General features: G+C 39.4%; 1 protein-coding gene across 7 annotated transcripts in view; it reads right to left on the bottom strand.

Moving 5' to 3' along the window:
- STYK1 (serine/threonine/tyrosine kinase 1) overlaps nucleotides 1–21,356 on the bottom strand; it is a 40,210-nt gene that overhangs the window by 17,299 nt on the left and 1,555 nt on the right. For 3 of the 7 annotated variants that reach the window (XM_070619096.1, XM_070619102.1, XM_008526038.2), the window contains exons 2-3: nucleotides 896–1,044; nucleotides 334–468 (exon numbers count right to left, since the gene is read on the bottom strand). In XM_070619096.1, the coding sequence (XP_070475197.1) occupies nucleotides 334–468; nucleotides 896–959 (199 nt within the window). In that variant the 5' untranslated portion in view covers nucleotides 960–1,044. Of the gene's footprint in view, nucleotides 1–333; nucleotides 469–895; nucleotides 1,045–1,688; nucleotides 1,738–12,291; nucleotides 12,380–21,356 lie in introns of all 7 variants that reach the window. The other 4 variants (XM_070619098.1, XM_070619100.1, XM_070619099.1 and 1 more) reach the window with 3 other exon arrangements.

Genomic DNA, 21,356 nt, shown 5'->3' on the forward strand with positions numbered 1-21,356 from the left:
ATCCTTCAAGGCTGGTAACAAAGCCTTGGGCTTTACCCACTAGGTCTTCCTCCCCAATCCATAGATAGTCATATGGCCAAAGATTTGATATTGCAATAGGACAAAGAAGACAGAAACAGGCCACATGAGGCCTCTTGCCTAACCTTCTTTCAGGTAAAAAGCATATATTGAGATTCTACTCATGACTTCCTAGAGAGGAGGTCACCTCCCTTTCAACTCCATAGGAGGGGACCCATATCTCCTTTCCCATTGCAGAGACTTTTAGATGTGGATCTTATTTTCTGGAATCTGCATCTTCTCTGAGCCTCTGCCCAGCCCCAGTTTGAGCCTTACCTCGGAGTCCAGAAGACTGTTGTTGAGCTCTTTGTTCTCTGATAAAAAGCCACAGGATGACCCCAAGAAGGATGAGGAACACGCCAACCAGGAGGGTTGGGATGATGATGATTTCATACTGATGCTCCTGGACAACTGGGTAAGAAATCAAGCAGGAAAAGAAGAGAATGAAGAAGCAGCCTAACTTGTCCACACAACTTCCTCTACCCACTAGTCCTCAGCTCATCATACATGAAGTGATCATCTCTTCCTTCTTCCCTTCTACTTCCATTCAGTAGAACCACTATTGGAAGCAACTGTTTAATCAGAAACCCCAATGTCCCTGTTTCTTAGCTCATCAAGTGTGCTCATGGTCTCGTCTATCATTTTTCCTATTGAGATGGAGGAAGCAGTACATCTGGATCTCTGGCACTTGCTCCCCTTCATAGACAATAACCTCTAGTGGCCATTGTCCTCTTCATTTCTGCTAGAAATCAAATCACCTTTATCCTAGAATCTATTCAGATCTTAGCCTCCATCATCCTAAAATCAGAGGATAGACATCTGTGGTATCCATACTTACCACACAATTTGTCACTGAGACTGCATTCCAGTAGCTTTCGTGTCATGCCCTTCTCATCTCCCATTGCCAGACAGCTGTCCACTTCTATGCTTGACCCACAGAGAATGCACAGAGCATGGCTGAGAATAATTCCCAAGGATTTAGTCGCTCTGAAAAAATAAAACAGAGCACACTCAGAATTTTAAAATATTTTTACAGATCACTAGTTATTAAGTACATGCCTACCTGGAACTCTCTGAGCCATCAATGCATCTCTATCCATCTACCTGATTTTCAAGCTGGAAGAACATTTTTTTTTCCTGGCATTTTTTTCTTTTCTATTATACAGCAAGTACAGCCCTGATCTGATCTTATCTTTTCATGCTGTTATCTCTTGAGTTATTTTAAAGGCTCCTCTCCTACGCAAGACTCCTGCTACAATACCCAAGTTCATGTTCACAGCACCTGTCTGAGAATTTGTGGTCCATGGGTTATGTGGGAAAGATCTACCTCTCCTACAGTCCTTCAGCAGGGCTAATTTTCTTTTGCTGTGTTGTCACTTATTTTTTAAACAAAACATTTAATTTCATTTTTAAAAAAAGTTCATTCAGATAATGAATAAATAGTTGACAGATTTCAAGAGAGATGAGCTATACATTTGCTTTCTTTCTCTGAAACATCCCCCCACTTCATTCTCACAACCAATGAACAGACAGCATCTATCAATAAAAACTATTTAATTCTGCAGCTCTCAGAGCTCCTATGAGCTTCCTCTGCCCATCATATTTAGATAAACACAGGCACTCACTCTTACCAATATATAGATTGAAGGAAGTGTCAAAAGCAAGCCATCTTCTTTCTCTCTTAAACAGGAAGGAAATATATTCATATGGTTCAAAAAGAAAAATACAAAATGGTATACCATAAAAATCTTTCTCCCATCCCATCCTTCTTCATTTATTCAGTTCCCAATTCTCCAAATAGACTATAGTTACTAGATTCTTGTTTACCTGGACAGATATTCTTGACTGCCACCTTTAATTCTATATAATCAGCAAATATTTGAAATTACACCTCCAAAAACCTGGCTCGCTCTTTCTGAATAGAACTGATGTTACCACTCTTCCATATACCTACAAAGTTTATTTTTCCTTTGGTTAACAAGAGTCTTCCCTCCTTCTATGATCTGCAAAGCCTACTTCTTTAATTCTGATTGATATGAAACAAAATATGCTGATTTTCCACTGTCTAGGTATCCTAAATATGTGATCTAGTTTAGTGATTTGAAAACAAGGTAAAATTTTAAAAATCAGAATTGTAGCTTATATGATACGCTATATTGTACATGTGTTACATTAGCCATATTATGCTGTCTTCTATTACATGTTGTGTTTTATTATTGATAGCCACAACCACAATGTTACTCATTGAGGCAGAGTCTCTTAGTGCCTGAAACACATGTGTAAAGAAAGCTCCCAGCTCTAGCCAAGAACCCTTTTTACTACTCCTGGAGCTCCATGAGCTTGGGGGCAGGGGAGGGGGAGAGTTAAACAATTCCCCTACAACTCGTAAGAGAAACAGATGTGCGGCTGGTTGACAGAAGCCCAGGTAAACAGAGGAATAGCCAGAAGGAGGAAAATTGCAGCGAGGAGAGGAAGATTCTTATCTGCGGGTTTGTGCATAGCAAGGGATCTATGAGGTCAATGAATAATAAGATAGCAAAGTCCATCTCATCTAGTTTGCAAGCCAAAAAGGCACGGTGAACGGTAGTTGAGAAAGTTTCCACAATTCCACAGGACCACATGGAAGGAAAAGCAACAGTAGTTGGGCAAGAAACAGAGCCTTGAGAGGACAGAGCAAAGGAGAAGCTCTTAAAAACAAAGCTTTAGCTCAGGGAGGAGAATTCTAAAGCTATTTGAAAATTTCTCATTGCCATTCTTCTTATTTTCCTTTCCTCCTACTTCCTTTTCAGGGCATTATCAGACGTAATTATTTTCATTCAGGGAACAGCCAGTTAAACAAGTTTGGCCCTCTGGGAGTAGGTTCTGTGAGCATAATCTGTCTTACCATAGTATAAGTGGAAGAAAGTGTCAGCCAGCAGCCAGCTCAAACTTGTGAGCTCTGCCCAGAAACCACACTACACACCCACGAATACATACTGAAGGAAGTCATTTAAAGCCCTGTGGGCACATGTCACCACACAGAACTGCTCATGGTGGGCCACCCTCAACTGTAGGCACATGGCCAAACATAGCTACACCCAATGACTCAAATCCACGTTTATAGCCTTGCACCTGGATATCATACTTATTACAGAGCACTCACCTTTGGATACAATGTGACCTTCTATTGCATTTTCTGAACAAGGTTCTTACCATCAGTTTTATTTGTGCATAGATAGTTTGAAGATGCTAGGCTTATTAACACCTAAGAGTCCAATGAATTGGATGCTGGAACAAGGAAATAAATGTATAGTGTGGTGAGGCTCACTCAATAAATGGTTTTCCAGCTGTTTGTACAATAAGCTCTTTAAAACGATTACCGTTTGGCTAGAGGCATTTGGAATATACCAAATGAGTCTAGAATTTTTAAGGTATACACACGAGGCTTACCCACATACCCATGAAAGCCCACACAGGAAAGCTTACCACACAAGCCCACCAAAGCACTCATATTAGATGTTCATACTCACTTGTGAGAAAAATATTCCTGTCTGCATCATTTTTCTCCCTGCAGTTAATATTCACACCACACGATTTTGCCTACCCACTCTGTGGCAAGTGGAGAAAAGGCGTGCCTAGATGCCAAAACCTTCTCAGATGACTCTTCCAATGAGTTAGATTGTAACCCATCTGACTATTAGAAGAATGTTCCTGACCATTTCTATACAATGTGACCAGTACTCTGTCCCTTTCAACTACATCTAGACAGTTTTCTCACTGTGTTAAAATATATATGTTGGCTACTGATTCTTTTCTTAACTGTACTGTCAAATCCTTAAGTATAAAAAGCATTATCCCACGTGCCTATCCTTTCATGCCATTGTTTCTCCAACTATTTTTAAAGGCTCCGCTCCTACCCAAGACTCCTGCTCCAGTGCTCAAGTTCATATTCGCAGCACCTGCCTGAGCAATTGTGTTCCATGGGTCATGTAGGGAAGATGTACCTCCCCTACAGTCCTTCAGCAGGGCTAATTTTCTTTTGCTGTGTTGTCACTTATCTTTTAAACAAAACATTTAACTTCATTTTTATACAAAGCTAATTCAGACAATGAATAAATAGCTGGCAGATTTGAAGTTCTTTCTTTAGTGCCATGTATTACTAAATTCAGGGCATTAGAATCAAGGGTCCAGTGAAGTTGTGAAATTGTTATTCTGATAACTCTATTTGACGATTGGAAAATATGTACATAACTTGCCTGTAGTTTACACATAGCTACAATGCCAAATCTCTTTAGGCGGCGCTCTAATTAAAACAATTATTGCCTTACTTGTGGTTATCATTTCTTTTTTGTTTTTCTTCTCAGTTGCTTCTGACTTTCTGTTAGCATATTAAAAAGTTTAGCTTCCCTCTTGATTTGAGAATCTAGAGGGGGAAATAGCACAATGAAAAAGGACATACAAACAGGAAGAGAATGAGAGTGAAATGGAAGTGAAGTCCACCCCAGATCATTGCAAGACTGCAGTCTGGAAACCATAGAAATTAATGATTGTAATTAGACTTGAACTAAATATTAACTCTCCAAACTCTTACACATACTCACAATACAAGCATAATGCCATGCTGCATCTCTGCATGTGTTTTATTACATGCAAAGACAGTTCTATTTGCGACAATAATGCAACTTTCACGAGTGACAATTCTGTTCAATTAGCACAATATGGTATCCCAGATACAACCAGCAAGTTACCCCTGAGTGTCCAAAAGAAACTCTTCTTACCAAAATACATCTACAAATAGAACTTTAAAAATTAGATGCATTCTCTCGTACTTCGCCTATCTGTTGTGAGAAATTCTTTGATTGACCTACATATAACATCTGGTCCTGCTTCCATAAGATGTGATTAAATCTGTTATGCCAGCCTCACCCTCAGTCTTACTACCTGCACATCAACACAAGTGGATCTGACAGTCACGTTCTTTTTATATATACAGGTGGCCCACCTGCCACAATGCCACACTGGGTAAAGGGAGTTATTAATAGCTGTGGGCTATGGGGCAGAGGACACAAAGACTTAAAGTGAGGAGGGCAAAATACATGGAGGTAGCCCCCCGAGACTGAGTTAGTCTGCCTTCACACTAATCACTCAGCCTTCTCTTTTCCTCCCCCTTCATCTTTAGCCTTGGGCTCTCTAGCCAAAAACCTCATTTAATGGAATGAACACATTAAGTTGGAAATGAGATAGAAAAGAACTGCTCAGATCTAGAGGATTCCAGAATTACTTATCTGCAACATTCTGAAAAACAAGCTGTCCTTCCTGCTTTCACATCCAATAAACACATATTGAGCAACCACAATGTGCCAGGTATTATGCCAGGCACTTTCACATGAAGGAGGAAACTGAGGTTCAGACAGATTAAGTTCTGAATTAGCCAGGGTTTAAAAAAAATACCAATTAAATGATAGAGCAAGGTTTCCTACCCAGTCTTTTAATTACAAACCCAATATTCCTTAAATTACTTTACTATATGTATGTACTTGTCTCTCAAATGGACAAGACCAATAGTGTCAAGAAGAAATGATGTCAGAATCCAAACGAATCACGGAAACAGTAATGCTAAAACCAAATTTCACCAACTAATATACCATAATTTGGAAAAAATAGGTGAGTAGAATCTTCCTATTAGTGTGTTCTCCTAGGTTTAATGGGGCACAGACAAGGTCTGCATGTCTGTCTTCAAAATGTATTCTGAAAATAAGGGTAGAATTAGAATTTCTTTCCAGTACTCACCAGATTATGAATCTTGGATCATTTTCTTTGCTTGCTCATTTTCCTGGATTTAACCCCAATCCTATTTCTGTCTTCTGCTGTTTGAGGGAAAAGGGCCTAGTTTCCAAGACTAACAATCTTTCACTGGGAGCCTAAGGGTCAGGAAGGGGCCAGAATTCCCAGGAGACACAGCACTGGCCTAAGAATTAGGATCACCATGCTCCATCTTGCAGGGCCCAGGCTCCACCTTTCTATTGAAGCAAACTTGTGAGAGGACAAAGAGTGAATGGAAGGGCACACTCCAGAGGTGACCCTCTTTAAATCCAGAGAATCAGACTAGCATAAGATAACTTGCCTTATGCCCGGTGATAGCTCCTAGTGTGGATGAGGCGGAGAGAAGAGGAGGTTACCCAGAGAGAATCTCTTGTCCTCCCATTCTTCTCAGGAATGGAGGGATTGTGATTGTTCTGATCTCCACCCTCCCCCATCCTCCTAGAGACCCAGGGCCTGACATGCACTTTGAGACGGTTGGAAAAGAAGCTCTCCTGTGGTGCCTGGGAGTCCTGATCCTGTTTAAACAAAGATCTTTTGACAATAAGACAGCATTATCAGATTTTCTTGCTTCTTATTTTTACCTGTCTGCAGGAATTCCTGAAATACATATGACAGACAGTAGAGATAAGGAAGCCTAATTTATATCTTGGCTCCTCTTGAAAAGTCTGCTCTGTAGAGGAGCAAAGTGATGGCAAGACAGACAGGTCCCATACCATCTAACAAGGAACGCAGTGCTCACTAACACTACAAGCAGCATCAGATTTTAAAAATGATTACAAAGATGACATTTTAGTTCCCTCGAGGTGTTATACAAATTCAAGACATTTTATTTTTATTATAATTATCATTCTATTTTTCAGGTTTCTGATTCCATAATCCTCCATCTACCACATTCAAACTTCAAAATCCCAGAGATAATATATCTTAAATTAGATATTTTCCAGCTGATTATTTTCTCTTCCTGGGAGTATTAATCAACAACGATTTCCCCAGCCTGGAATAAAGGCTATCAATAAGAGGGAAAAGCCAAGAACACACAATTGCCACCCACCTCTAAACACAGAATTATCTCTGATCCATCTGTGTCTCCTCTCTCCTACCTGATTAACACAACAGAAGACGCCTGCACGTGGGGCTTCTTTCAAACACCTCGTTCCTAAGGTTGTCAGTGATATTGCATTTCCAAGAATCAGTCCCCTTCTTTGTTACTCATCCTGCTTGGCTGTTCCTTCTAAAGGGGGACTTCTGGTACTTTAAAAATCTTTTGGCAGCTTCCCCCTCTCTCCCCCTGCCCTGTAAGTGAGTAGATCTGTTCTGTTTTCTGGCCACTCCTCCAGCCTATTCTAGCACACTACCCTCTGGCAGAGAAGAGGGCCCTGCCAGGGAGGACAGAAGGAAGACAGTCTCTGCAAAAGATTTCAGGAACACACATGCACACATACACACAATTTCTCATTCTCTGATAAATGAGTCCCAGACCCAGGCAGGCAGAGAGATAAATGGACTGGAGTGTTCACAACCAGGAAATCAACTCAGCTGCCATTTACAGCAGTGCTGTGTCATACAGGGTGTGTCCCTGTAAAGATTCTATACATAGAATGTAATCCCAGGTAAACAAAAACAAATGCCTGACAAGATGAAAAAGACACCTCTGGGAACACAGAACTATCTCATTCTGCATAGCCAGGAGCAAACAGCAGATTCCCCTCCTTAGGAGTGGGTCAGTATGCTTCAGAGCTGAGTGGTCTGGGAGTTGGAGAAAGTGGAATCAGCCCTGACCTGGTGCTATGATAACAGAGTCAGAGGTTTGAAGTTCTAATTCTGGATGGGTAGGTGATTCATCGAGCATCTGGAGGCATATCCCTTGAGCTTGGCGGTCCTTCTCTTCCTAGGTTAGGGACCAGGACTCCTGTTTCTCTCCTGAGGGCAGTAAAAGAATATAGACAGCAGCAGGAAATGAATCACACCAGAAAAGGGGCAGGCCAACCAACAAGTGCCCTCAACCAACTTTTCCACTTTGCTACTCTCAAATTCTGAAGGCTCCCTTGGACCTGTATCATCCTGCCCATATCATGGCAGCCCCAGAATCTCACAAGTTTTCTTTCTTCTCCCTACCTGCCTGTAAATTCCTATGGGGTAGTGGAAAGAGAAGGAGCTTTGGAATTTGACTTCTATTTGAATCTCAGTTCTACCATTCATCATGACTGTGTATAAGTTATTCCAACTTTCTGAGTCTCTGTTTTTCCATCTGTAAAATGGAGACAATAATATCTACCTTTCAAGACTCTTGAAAGTTATATGGGATATTTTATGTAAAATGCCTATTACAGTGCCAGGCCCATTACAGACAATCAATATGTATGAATCTTCTCTTCTTGCCTCCCTTCTTCACCTGCCTCCCCGGTGGGGAGGTAGTCACATAGCTGTACCAATCAAGTAAGCACATACAACTGAAAATAACAAACCAAAACTAAAAACCTATTATCAAAATATTTATAATATTTGTGGATCTAAGTATATGTAGTCCTGTGTATGAAGAGGGAGTGGAAGTAATCATAAAGTTAATGTGGGTTTTAAAACTCTTCATACATCAACTAGGTGTGATTTGACAGCCTAAGTATTATACCTGCTAGGAGGTCTCTGAATTTTACAACCATGTTGAGGAAGGGATATTTAAACAAGATGGATCAAAGAGCATAATGCTGTGAACTAAGGTATAAAAACAGAATGCTAGATAGTGACATATTAATTAGTTAATTAACTTCTGTCCCTAAACTTTTCAACTTCTTCTAGCTGGTTCTATTAATGCCATCTATCTGCTGGCTAAATTATCACCCAGTTCCAGAACCAACCTTGACAGAGGCAGCAAGGAGATCAATAGTCTCAGCTCCCCTCTCCCCATTCTTCCTACCATATTCCCCAATTTGAGAAGACATAACCTTGCTCCATTTTCACAAGGTTTGTCCAGCTACTCATGCTTAACATCCAAGCACTGTCAAATCTGGAGTACTATCCTGAATGCTTCACAGATGGAGAGGGCCTTATTGTCCTCTCTGCCTAAGTCGACCCTTTTTCATGAGATTAGAACCTTTGCTCTAGACTCTGGTTACTGAGGTCCTGCTACAAATGGAAACACCACTCTAGCTAAATATCCTTGCTGCCTAGTGCCTGAATAACGGCCATCACCGAATCCTCACTCTACTTCATTTCCACCCACACACCCCTGGACCTCTCGCCCCTGTGTTCTGCCCACCACACTAAACACCCAAGCTGCAGTTTCTTGCCTACATTTGACTCTATAACTGAACTGTCCACCTTTACCTAGAGTCTACCACTACAACCTGGTTAGTTTATCTCCAATCACTCACTCAGACAACTGACCCTAAAGCTAATGAGAGATAAGAGAAAAAAGTCACCAATGGATACGGGCCAAAGGGAGATCTCTCATGGTCATAGACAGAGCAGCTGTAGGGCAGTAGCAGAGTCAGAGAGTGGGGTGGTTCAGGGAATAAACAGAAGGTGAGGATGGTGAGAAAAGGTGTTTAGGTGGCTTTCCAAGATGTTGAACTACGAATGAGAGGACTAAGAAGAGGAGTTCAGGGAGGGCTGATATAGCTGATTTGTTTGCAAAAGTTAGGGCTCCAGCAAGATGAGGAAGGGAACTAGGAACATCCCAACATGCAGTAAACTTCCATTCTCAAAACAAAACAAGGCACACTTTGGGGTGGAAAGGTATGTTCTAAGCCTGAATATATTATAAAGCCTAACATACACATAAATACACACACACTCACACACAATGACACTGAAAAACAGAAAGATTAATAGAACACATAAATATCCCAGAAATAAAATGCATATTTGGGAATTTAATATAAAGAAGTCAGCATGAAACAAAATAAGCAGGTTCTCAAACCTGGCTGTACATCAGAATCTCTTGGGGAGATTTTTTTAAAAATACCAATGCTGGGGCCACTCCCCACCCTGAAGGACATGATGATTATGAATCCCATAGGTTATGATTTCACCTATAAGCACTGAAAAAAGGAAATGCTTCCCAGAAGACACTAAACTCTAGCTGTGATTGAGGACTACTGAGACTGATGATGCATTATACGATTACGCATAACATGCACATTATGGGTTACTCATGTGGCAAAAATAATTTAGATCCTTGCTTCATCCCTAAGCAAAAATAAATTTTAGTTAGAAAAATGACTATATATTTTAAGAAACATAAAAAATAACTATAAATTATGTTGGTAGGGTGAGGACATGCTAAGTTTAAAAGAAAAGATTCCTTCTAGTAGAAAAGAAATCACCAAGAAAAAAAGCATCCAATCAATCATGAATAAAAACATAGACATTTTATAGTAATAAATAAGAAAATTACTAAGATGTCAATAAATAAATGGTACTAGAAAGTGAAAAACAAAAGAAAACCAATTCACCAAACCAAATGTTTAACAAATATGGAAGGAGGATGAAGTAAGATTACAGATGTTCAACTTAACTAGTAATTACATAATACGCATTAAAATAAAAACAAAGTGCAATTTTTTTGCCTAACCATTTAAGAAAAAAAAATGAAAGAAAGAATTTTGATGCTTTGAAGAGAGCTATTTTTAAAAAGCCCACTCTTACACATTTACAGTGAATCCAAATTTCTATATTTATGGAAAAAATTTGGCAATCTGTAAATAAAGAGCCTTAATAATATTCATAATTTTGACTTAGTAATTTCTCTCCCAGAGTCAATTATAAGAGGATTTTTTTAACATAGAAAATGTTTCTGAAAACACAAAAAAATCTTATTGTACTGTTATTAATTTCTCTTGAAAGCAGAAATAGGTATTTGCTTCAAAATAATCCCAGGACCTGGAGAAGGAGAAATGGGTGGAGATATAAATGAAACAAGATTGCCCATGTGTTGAAAATTGTTGAATTTGGGTGATTAATAAGTGGGTAGTCATCCTACCATGGTACTTAATTTTTCTGCTTTTGTAAATATTTGAAATTTTCTGCAATAACAAAATTAAAAATATGAGGCTGGCCCTGTGGCCAAGTGGTTAATGTTCCACACAGTCTACTTTGGCGGCCCATGTTCACGGGTTCAGATCCTGGGCGTGGACCTACTCTACTCATCAGCCATGCTGTGAAGACATCCCATGCACAAAACATAGAGGAGGATTGGCACAGATTTTAGCTCAGGGTGAATCTTCCTCACACACACACACACACACAAATTAAAAATAGAAATAAACTTAAATTTTCATCAAGAAGAGTGTGATGATTAATTTTATGTGTCAACTCAGCTAGGCCAAGGTACAAAGATATTTGGTCTAACATTATTCTACACGTTTCTGTGAAGGAATTTTTCAAAAGAGATTAACATTTAAGTCAGTGGACTTTGAATAAAGCTGATTACCCTCCATAATGTGGGTGTGCCTCAGCCAATCACTTGATCTTAATAGACAAAGACTGCCCTTCCAGACGGAAGAGGGAATTCTGCCAGCAGACTGCCTTTGGACTCAAAATACAACTCTTCCCTGGGTCTCCAGCCTGCTGGTCTCCCCTGAAGATTTTGGACTTGCCAAGTATCCACAGAGTCCTTAACATAAATCTCAATAGATATAGATACATAGATACACATACACACACACATACCTTGTTGGATCTATTTCTCTGGAGAACTCTGACGAATACAGAGGAATACTATAAATATATTAATTTTATGCTCACGAAAATTTTTAATAAATGGAGAATTTTTTTGTTAGTAGATTAAGTGATAAAAGCAGATATATCAAGATAGATAGAATGATAGATCGATAGATATGAAGAGCACAATTGTATTGGTTAGGGGAAAGCACTTGTGCAGGGAAACCCCAAAGAGAAGTACATCAGAATGTTACAGCAACGATGATAACAGTAAGAATAATTTTTTCCTTTACTTTTTGTTTTCCAGATTGTCTGAATTAAGCCTTAATTATTTTAAAACAAGAAAATGGAAAGGAAGAAAGACTTAAGGCAGAAAAATTTGAAAGCAGAGATATTAAAAAGAAAAAAATTGGCTGTGAGTGACAGAAAAGACACAAGGGGAAACAATCTTCTTAAAGAACTAGTGGTCAGAATTAAAAGGAGTAGAATCACTAGACCAAGATTTATGCCTTCAAAGAGGACTCTCTTGGCCTAAAGTGAAGGGGAAGTCCTGGAGTTTAACAAGCTCTTCCTCATTGCTTGCTAAAGGCCTTATCTTTCCTACCCGAGAGACAGTCAAGTGGGAACTGCCAAGAACAAACTCAATACATCATCTCCATCAGGCTGTGGAATAGTAGAAAGAAGACAGAGTCAGAGATGCGGGATGGATTTATCTCAGCCTTGTAAGGCCTTGGTTTCCTAGGCCATACAACTGAGATCATCATGATTACTTACCTCAGAGGACTCTAGTGAGAATTAATGAGAATGTAAAGGTGTTCTTCAAAGGCGATAGTTACAGCTTCCTCTTCCAGCAAGGATTCATCTGTGTAACACAATTACTTTCAGACCAAGGGTTCAACTTAGCATTCCTGAAAATTACATTCTACCTGAGGTTCTCAAACTTTGATCACAACTGCCCCACGACAATGGTCTCAGGAGTGTGGCTTTCCTTCAAAGCATTGGCATAAATGTAGATAAAATCCCTTTCCTCTTAACACACATGCAGTTCAATGAAAGTGCCAAAAGACTTGCTAAGTGTTAAGAGAGGATAGTTGGAAAACAAATTCAGTGAGCACAAAATGCAGAATGGTGTGTGTGTGCGAACGTGGATGTGGGTGTGTGAGGTGTATGAGTGTGTATTTTCCTAAGTAGAAGCTTACAGTTCTACTCTAGCTGGCTTCTTATCTTAATATAACCACACTGCAGCCCAACAGCTGGCCCTGCCTCAGCTGTCTGCCTTTGCCTTTACTGCCCTGCTCTGAACTTGTATGCATGAGAAAGGTGCTGTTTTCAGACACTCCTTTCCTTAAGGTCTTCTATACCTTCTACGATCAAAGCCAAAATGGCATATTCCTAGGTTTCAGCTCACTTTCAGTTTTTATTACAAGTCTTAGAAGCCTAGCCCAACCCGTTTCTGAAATCTAATATACCTGTCTCTGCTACTCATTAACTGTGCGCTCTTGAACAAATCATTTCATCTCTCCTAAACCTGTTTCCTCATCTGTTAAACTAGGCTTACAATATTATCTAACTGCAGGAGTCATTCTAAGAATTAAATTATACTTAGAACAATATCTAGCACATAGTAAACAGTAGCTGTTGCTATTTCTAATATAATTGTAGAAATAAACATATTCCTATAATAATTACTATTATTCTTCTTCTTCAAATTATGACATCTTCAAATGACCTCTCCTTTTGGGTAAGAACTTCATCCTATGCAGCATCAATATTATAACATAATACATAATTAGAGGGGCTGGCCTGGTGGCATAGTGGTTAAGTTCAAGCCCTCCACTTCAGTGGCCCGGGGTCCACAGTTTCGGATCCTGGGCACAGATCTATGCATGGCTCATCACACCATGCTATGGCGGCATCCCACATACAAAATAGAAGAAGATTGCCACAGATGTTAGCTCAGCAACAATCTTCCTCAAGCGAAAAAAAAAGAGGAAGATTGGCAACAGATCAGGGCAATCTTCCTCACATACACAAAAAACCACATAATTAGAATACTCATATTTCCATGTATCACAGAGGAATAAGAGAATTATTTCCTGAGACCTAAGTTTAATGTACCCTACAGTAAATCTTACCTAGGCTTCTACTACCACTGCCTCACCTTTCTTCTACAAAATAGCTGCTTTTTTTCAATCTTAAATTCTCAATTCCCCTGTGCTTTTTTTATAAATTGCTAAATAATTGTTTAATTTAAAATATCATATACTTACAATAAAAGTGAATGTAGCAGATTTTAGACTTCTTTTCCTAGAGTCTTATTCTCAAAACTTAAACCAGTGTGGTTCTCCTTGAGGAGCTTTTTGAAAGTCTCACTGCCCAGGATGCATCAGTTAAGTCAGAATCAGATTCTCTGGGAATGAGAACCACGAACTGGGGTTTGTTTAAAGCTCCCAAGGTTAATTGCAATATGCAGTCAAGTTTGGGAACTCTGCCTTAAATCCTCATTACCTTCCTTTCCTAATTAATACAGGGGAAGTTCACCAGGCTCTAACTTAATAAAGTTCTAAATTGGCAGCCACGTTTTGGTATTCTCTTTCTCTCTTTCCTTGTTTCTACGTCATTTTAGGCAAATTTTATCACTTCCTTGGATTTTAATTCCTAATTTATAACATAATAGATCATAATCCTTGCGCTACCTAACCAGAGACATTCTGACAGGACAAATGAGATAAAACAAATGAAAGGACTTTAATGTTTTAGAATAAAAGTATTCCAGAAATCCAAGGTAGAATTATGTTTTGCCCTCCCTGCCCCCCCCCGCCCCTCCACATGCCCACTGTCATCTCTTCTGAAGCATCCCTGCTTCCCACAGTTAAAGCTTTTCCACAGTAAATGATTTGGGAATCTGTAAAGCTGTTGTTCATGCTTTGGTTTTGCAGAGAATTTCAAGCCAGCTCTACTCATTGCTCTATCATTAGTTGATTATACTTTTTCTCCTCTCATATATCACTACTAATGATTTTTGGGGAGATAAATATTAATGCATCTAAAGAGAGGTGATATGAGATGTACATTGGAGAAAAATCTGAGACACAATGAACTTTATAAAGATTTTATTTTTTTTTCCTTTTTCTCCCCAAAGCCCCCCGGTACATAGTTGTATATTCTTCGTTGTGGGTCCTTCTAGTTGTGGCATGTGGGACGCTGCCTCAGCGTGGTTTGATGAGCAGTGCCATGTCCGCGCCCAGGATTCGAACCAACGAAACACTGGGCCGCCTGCAGCGGAGCACGCGAACTTGACCACTCGGCCACGGGGCCAGCCCCAATGAACTTTAATAATGCTATTTCTGTACCAGCCGGACTCCAGTATTATGAGGCCCTGGCATTAATATTCACTTTGGCTTCAGCTGCCTTCTGCCCTGAAATTCGCCATATTTTCCTCACCTAGATTATTTCTCAACAGAACATTCTAGGAGAAATAAACAGTAAAAGGAAATAATCCTCTCCTAATAAATGCAAAGGAATTACGAGATTTCAGTTACAGCCCTGGGTCAGCAACTCCTTGTGTGTGACCTTAAGCAAGCCAATTCACATCTCTCTTCAGAGGGTTGTGTGTAAAGCATCATGAAATACATAGAGTAAAAATACAAGGCATTATAGTTATTTATTGATATCCAATGGAGAGTATCCAAGAAAGCAAAACTGCGATGAAACCAAGGGATATAAATTATATTTACATAGAAGAGAATTCAGAAGTGTAAAACCAGAGGAAAGGTGGACAATAAAGTTTTTCTCTATCCTTCTAAGTAAGGAATTTAATACCTTATATCATTCCTTCAAAATGGGTATGGAACCCAGTCCTTTAGTAGAATCTCTATTTGCTGTCTGTCAACAGGGTGAGATCTACAGAAAAATCAAGAATTGTAAGTGAACCCCCTACAAAGATGCAGAGAGCAGTTTAAAGCCAAGGGATGTGAACGTTGCTAGAAACACCTGCCACCCTCCTGGCTTCTTGATTTGTCCTGGGAATGAAAATGAAGCAGCGACATGAACTTTAAAGATTTGTTTCATTTTACTTTTGAAATGAAAGAGCAACAAAGATCCCAACAAAGACAGGACAGGTAAACAAAGATCATGAGTTTAATGTCGAAATTCCAGAGGAAAACTCAAAAGTGTTTGCTTAATATTTATGTAAATTGAACAACAAAAATATAGTAAGCACTGTTCATCATCTCTTGCTCTGGTTTCCTCCGCTCTCTGTCTCCTCTCACATATTTTTGGACCTTTTTCCAGGACCCAGGTAAGAAGGTTAAATTTAGGTATTGTATCCATGCTCTCTATTATCGCTGCCTTCTTTTCTACTAAACCCAGTTTGTCTACACAAGCCAGCATGGAGCAGAGGTCAGACAAGAACCCAAGTGAAGCAATCTGCTTTGGACTTCACCCTGCTCTGCTCCTCCTTAACTGACATTTATGCCCAGAACAGTTTCCTTGATACTGGTTTTTGCTTCCCACAACTGCCTACATTGGATTGCATACAGTTAAAGTGACAGACATTTAAACAGCAGTGACCACGTGTTAGGCACTGTTCTAAGCACTGTATATATAGCAAGTTATTCAGTTCTCACAGGTGAAGAAGCTGGAGCACAGAGAGGTTAAGTACAGTAACTTGCTCCAGATCACACCGTTCCTAGGCAGGGATTCAGAACTCCAGTCCAGGTAGTGTGGCTTTAGAATCTGTAGTCTTACATGGTACTATGCTGCCTCCCTAGTAGATTCCTGAAAACAATTTTTTTTTGGAAAATTACAATTACCTTTAATATTGCTTTTGTTTTTTTAATTGAAACATAATTCACATACCATAAAATTCACATTTCCAAAGTGTACAATTTGGTAGGTTTTAGTATATTCACAAAGTTGTGCAGCCATCACCACTATCTAATGTTAGAATATTTTCACCACCCCCCAAAAAAGAAACCTGTACCAACAGCAGTCACTCCTCATTGCCTCTCCCCCCAGCCGCTGGCAATCACTAATCTATTTTCTGTCTTTACGGATTTGCCTATTCTGAACATTTCATAAAAACTGAATCATACAATATGTGGCCTTTTGTGTCTGGCCCCTTTCACTTAGCATAATGTTTTCAAGGTTCATCCATTTTATTAGTCAGAATTCTCCAGAGGAACAGAACCAATAGGATATATAGAGATACATATAAGAGGAGATTTATTACAGGAATTGATTCAAGAGGTTATGGAGGCCAAGAAGTCCCACAATCTGCTGTCAGAAGCTGGAAAACCAAGAAAACCAATGGTATAACTCAGTCTGAGGCTGAAGGCCTGGGAACCGGGGGTGACTGGTATAATTCCCAGAGTCTGAAGGCCAGAGAAGCCAGAGCTCCGATGTCAGAGGGCAGGAAAAGATGGATGCCCCAGCCTCAGAAAAGAGAATTCACCTTTCCTTTGCCTTTTTGTTCTATTCTGGCCCTCAGTGGATTGGATGATGCCCACCCATACTGGTAAAGAAGTCAGTCTACTGATTCAAATACTAGTCTTTCCAGAAACATTCTCAGTCTACTGATTTACTCAGTCTACTGATTCAAATACTAGTCTTTCCAGAAACATTCTCACAGACACACCCAGAAATAACCTTTTACCAGCTATCTGAGCATCTCTTAGCCCAGTCAAGTTGACACATAAAATTAACCACCATATCCATGTTGTAGCATAAATCAGTACTTCATTCCTTATTGTGGCTGAGTAATATTCCATTGTATGAATATATCTCTTTTTGTTCATCCATTTATCAGTTAATGGACATTTGTATAGTTCCCACTTTTTCACTATTGTTCTGCTACGAACATTTACATACAAGTTTTTGTGTGAATACATGTTTTCATTTCTCTTGGGTACATATCTGGGAATGGAATTGCTGGGTCCTATAGTAACTCCATTTAAATTTTGAAGAACTGCCAACTGTTTTCCAAAGTGACTGTACCATTTTATATTCTCATCAGCAATTTATAAGGGGTTCAGTTTCACCACATCCATTACTGATTCTCACCAACACTTGTTGTTTTCTGTCTTTTTTATTATAGCCTCCCTAATTGATACAAAATAGTATCTCACTGTGGTTTTGATTTGTATTTCCCTAATGATTAATAATACTGAGCATCTTTTCATGTGCTTATTTGCCATTTGTCTATCTTCTTTGGAGAAATGTCCATTCAAACCTTTGCTCATTTTTTAATTGGGCTATTTGCCTTTTTATTGTTTAGTTGTAAGTGTCCCTTATATATTCTGGACACTAAATCTTTATTTGATATGATTGCAATATTTTCTCTCATTTTTTGTGTTATATTTTCTCTTTTGATGGTGTCCTTTGAAGCACAAAAATTTCTAACTTTGATGAAGTTCAATTTATCTACTATTTTTTCTTTTGGTTGCTTGTGCTTTCAGTGTCATAGCTAAGAAACTATTGCCTAACTCAAGATCATGAAGGTTTACACTTGTGTTTTTTTCTAAGACTTTTATAGATTTAGTTCTTACACTTAGGCCTTTGACCCATTTTGAGTTAATTTCTGCCTATGGTAAGAGGTAGGGGTTTAACTTCATCCTTTTGCATGTGGAGATCCAGTTGTGCCAGCACAATTTGTTAAAAAGACTCTTTTTCCCCTAATGAATTGTTTTGCACCCTGTAGAAAATCAAATGGTTCTAAGTATATGAGTTTATTTCTCAATTCTATTCCATTGGTCTGTATGTCTATCCTTATGCCAGTAGCACACAGTCTTAATTACTGTAGCTTTGTAGTAAGTTTTAAAACGTTGTGTGAGTCCTCCAACTTTATTCTCTTTATGAAGATGGTTTTGGATATTCTAAGACCCTTGTGTTCCTATATGAATTTTAAAATCTGTTCTGAAAAAAAAAACACCTGGAATTTTAGTAGAGATTACATTAAATATATAGATCAATTCGGTGACCACTGCCATCTTAACGACAGTAAGTTTTCTCACCTAAGAACACAGGACTTCTTTCCATTTATTTAGGTCTTCTTTAGTTTCTTTCAATGATATTTTGTAGTTTTCAGTGTACAAATCTCATTGGTTCTTTCATTTATCTAATTTTTTGTTTTTAAAGCTTGGCACCCGAGCTAACAACTGTTGTCAATCTTTTTTTTTTTTTTTTTTTTTGCTTTTTCTCCCCAAATCCCCCCAGTACATAGTTGTATGTTTTAGTTGTGGGTCCTTCTAGTTGTGACATGTGGGATGCCGCCTCAACATGGCCTGATGAGCAGTGCCATGTCCACACCCAGGATCCGAAGTGGTGAAACCCTGAGCCACTGAAGCAGAGCGTGCAAGCTTACCCACTCAGCCACGGGGCCGGCCCCTCATTTGTTGTTGATGATAACATTTATAGTTCCATGGCTTCTAAAGGCTAAACCAGAATGTGTATATGATTTGGCAAGACCACAAAATGTTCTGTCTCTGAGACAATCAGTTGCAGAACAGGCTGGACAATATGTGCCTCCTGGAGGCTGATCAGACACTATCTACATCAAGAACCATGACACGATGTAAGGTCACTATTGATTCTTCTCATATCTGGATGATGCATAAGGATGCAGAGTATAGGGCAGTACATTTTGTGGTTCTCAGTGTCACAACCAAGTTTATTTTCTTTGAAAGCCCTGAGTTGGTCTAATTTCTCAGGTTGCCATGAATTGTTGGGACTAGAGAGGGCGTCCAAAGAATCACATCTCTCCATTCCTACCAGCATAAATGCTTCTACATATCTGACTTACTGCTTCCTGGGCACCTATGCAAAATATGCTTGATTAAGGTTTAAATAAAAGCCACAAACGTGTAGCCCCCAATATCTCTGTTAAACCCCATAACTCAGGTATAAAGTTACAGGGATTTCCATCTAGCACAGAGAGTTCTATCCTAGAATTCAATGAACTTCTCTTTGTGGGCATTTTACCTTACACACTGAGTATCTATAAATCCACAACCTGTCCCCAGTTATGGCCTTGCTGATACTATCAAATCTTTATTGCCCATCTGTTTATAGCTAATACTTTCATTTTTAAGTCAACCTGCCTCTATTTCCAAGTCAATGTTAACTCAGTGAATGAAAAATAATCAATTTTAATATCAGCCCAAGAAGAGCAGACTTAGAAAGATAAATATGGTTGTGGTGAAGGGGAGATCGTTTATAGATAATTATAAAATCACATTTGGCTTATCTACATTTCTTTTTTCCCAATCCTGTAAAACTGGAATATTCTTCAAAGTTATCTTCATTTTTATAATAGAAAGCCACTTCAAAATAATCCATGGCTGTTTTACCGACTTCTTATTGCATATGGAAACTCAGGTCTAAGTGAAAAAGTGACTTGCCTAGGGCCAGAACATATCTGATCTAATCAGATGCGGAAAGTCCTGATGATGAATCTATTATTTGACCATCCTAAGAGTGGAACGTGGGAGAGGACAAGAAAGACAGAGAGTGAAATCGAGGTCACTTGGTGTTAGAGGAGCTGCTTGGGCTTCAATAAGGGGTGCAAACACAGAGGCTCAACTGTATGTCGAGAAGCCACTCTATTCCCACACCGTCAATGAACCACCTCATAACCCACGTCTTCTGTGCCATTATAGTCACACCTCCCTGGTAAAGAAACCAAAACAAAAACAATAGAAATAGCAACCCTGCCTACCATTTCTTATTCTCCTTGACAAGCACACTATGAAATGCAATATGTGCTCCACAAATGCCCTGGAATTCTAAATATGTACGACCACAAGAGCCCTTTGAAAGCAACGAAAAACACTAACCTCATAATTTACTGATGTGGATACTGAGGCACAGAATTTAGGCATCTTCCAACAGCTAATTAGCATGTGAGTTAAGACCAGCATCATGCATCTTGAATCGCCATCTGACACTCTCCTCACTATGATTAACCACCATCCATAAGGCTGACTAGATATTTGATTCCTTTTTTCTTAAGTTTTGCAGGGATAAGAATGAGGAGGCAGATCCTGGTTCTTGGAATTCATAATGTGCATATACTTTCATAGTTTCCTCTGCCTGCTTGTCCGTTGGGCTGTACATGTGTCTGGACTAGCCTCTGGAAATCTCCACCTCACACATGCTGAAGGTTAGAGACTTTACACTCCAGTTCTATTTTCATTGCTGGCACTGCAGGGCTTTCAGAATATCATAGTGAATACTCTGCTTCTTCCTTCTTCCTCCACCAGAACTCATTTTGACTCACACTAAGATATCAGCTCCAAGGATGGCTAAAGGGGTCAGGCATTGAGACCTAGGGGGAATGACCACAGACATTTGTGGTTCAAGGAAGGAGGAAGATGGCTAAGGGAAGCTGAAAATCTCTCTTTACTACCTTGTTTTCCATCAGCTTCATAGGCAGATTCCACAAATCCAGCCAGTCTGGTCTGAAGCTGCCCTGCCTTGTTTTAAGCCATGAAGTTTGTGGTGATTTGTTAGAACAGCAATAGGAAACTAACATACTCAGGTTAAAACAGAGCTGCAGAATCCCTTAACTCCCAGCAGAAGTTTGGAGCACATGCTTGCAGGAGCTGGTTGTGAGGGGCTGGGAAAGGTGAGAAAACAATTTCTGCAGAAGACAACTGAACGAGATGTGAGGTTCAACCAACTCTGAGTGCGTGCATACTCAGAGAACTAGTAATTGTCATGGGTTGAAGTGTGCCACCCAAAATTCTTATGTCGAAGTCCTAGCTTCTCGTAACTCAGAAAGTGACCTTATTCAGAAACAGGGTCTTTACAGAGACAATCAAAATAAAACAAAGTCACCA

This window comes from Equus przewalskii, chromosome 5 (assembly GCF_037783145.1).
Source record: "Equus przewalskii isolate Varuska chromosome 5, EquPr2, whole genome shotgun sequence".
In the NCBI taxonomy this organism is placed as follows: domain Eukaryota; kingdom Metazoa; phylum Chordata; class Mammalia; order Perissodactyla; family Equidae; genus Equus; species Equus przewalskii.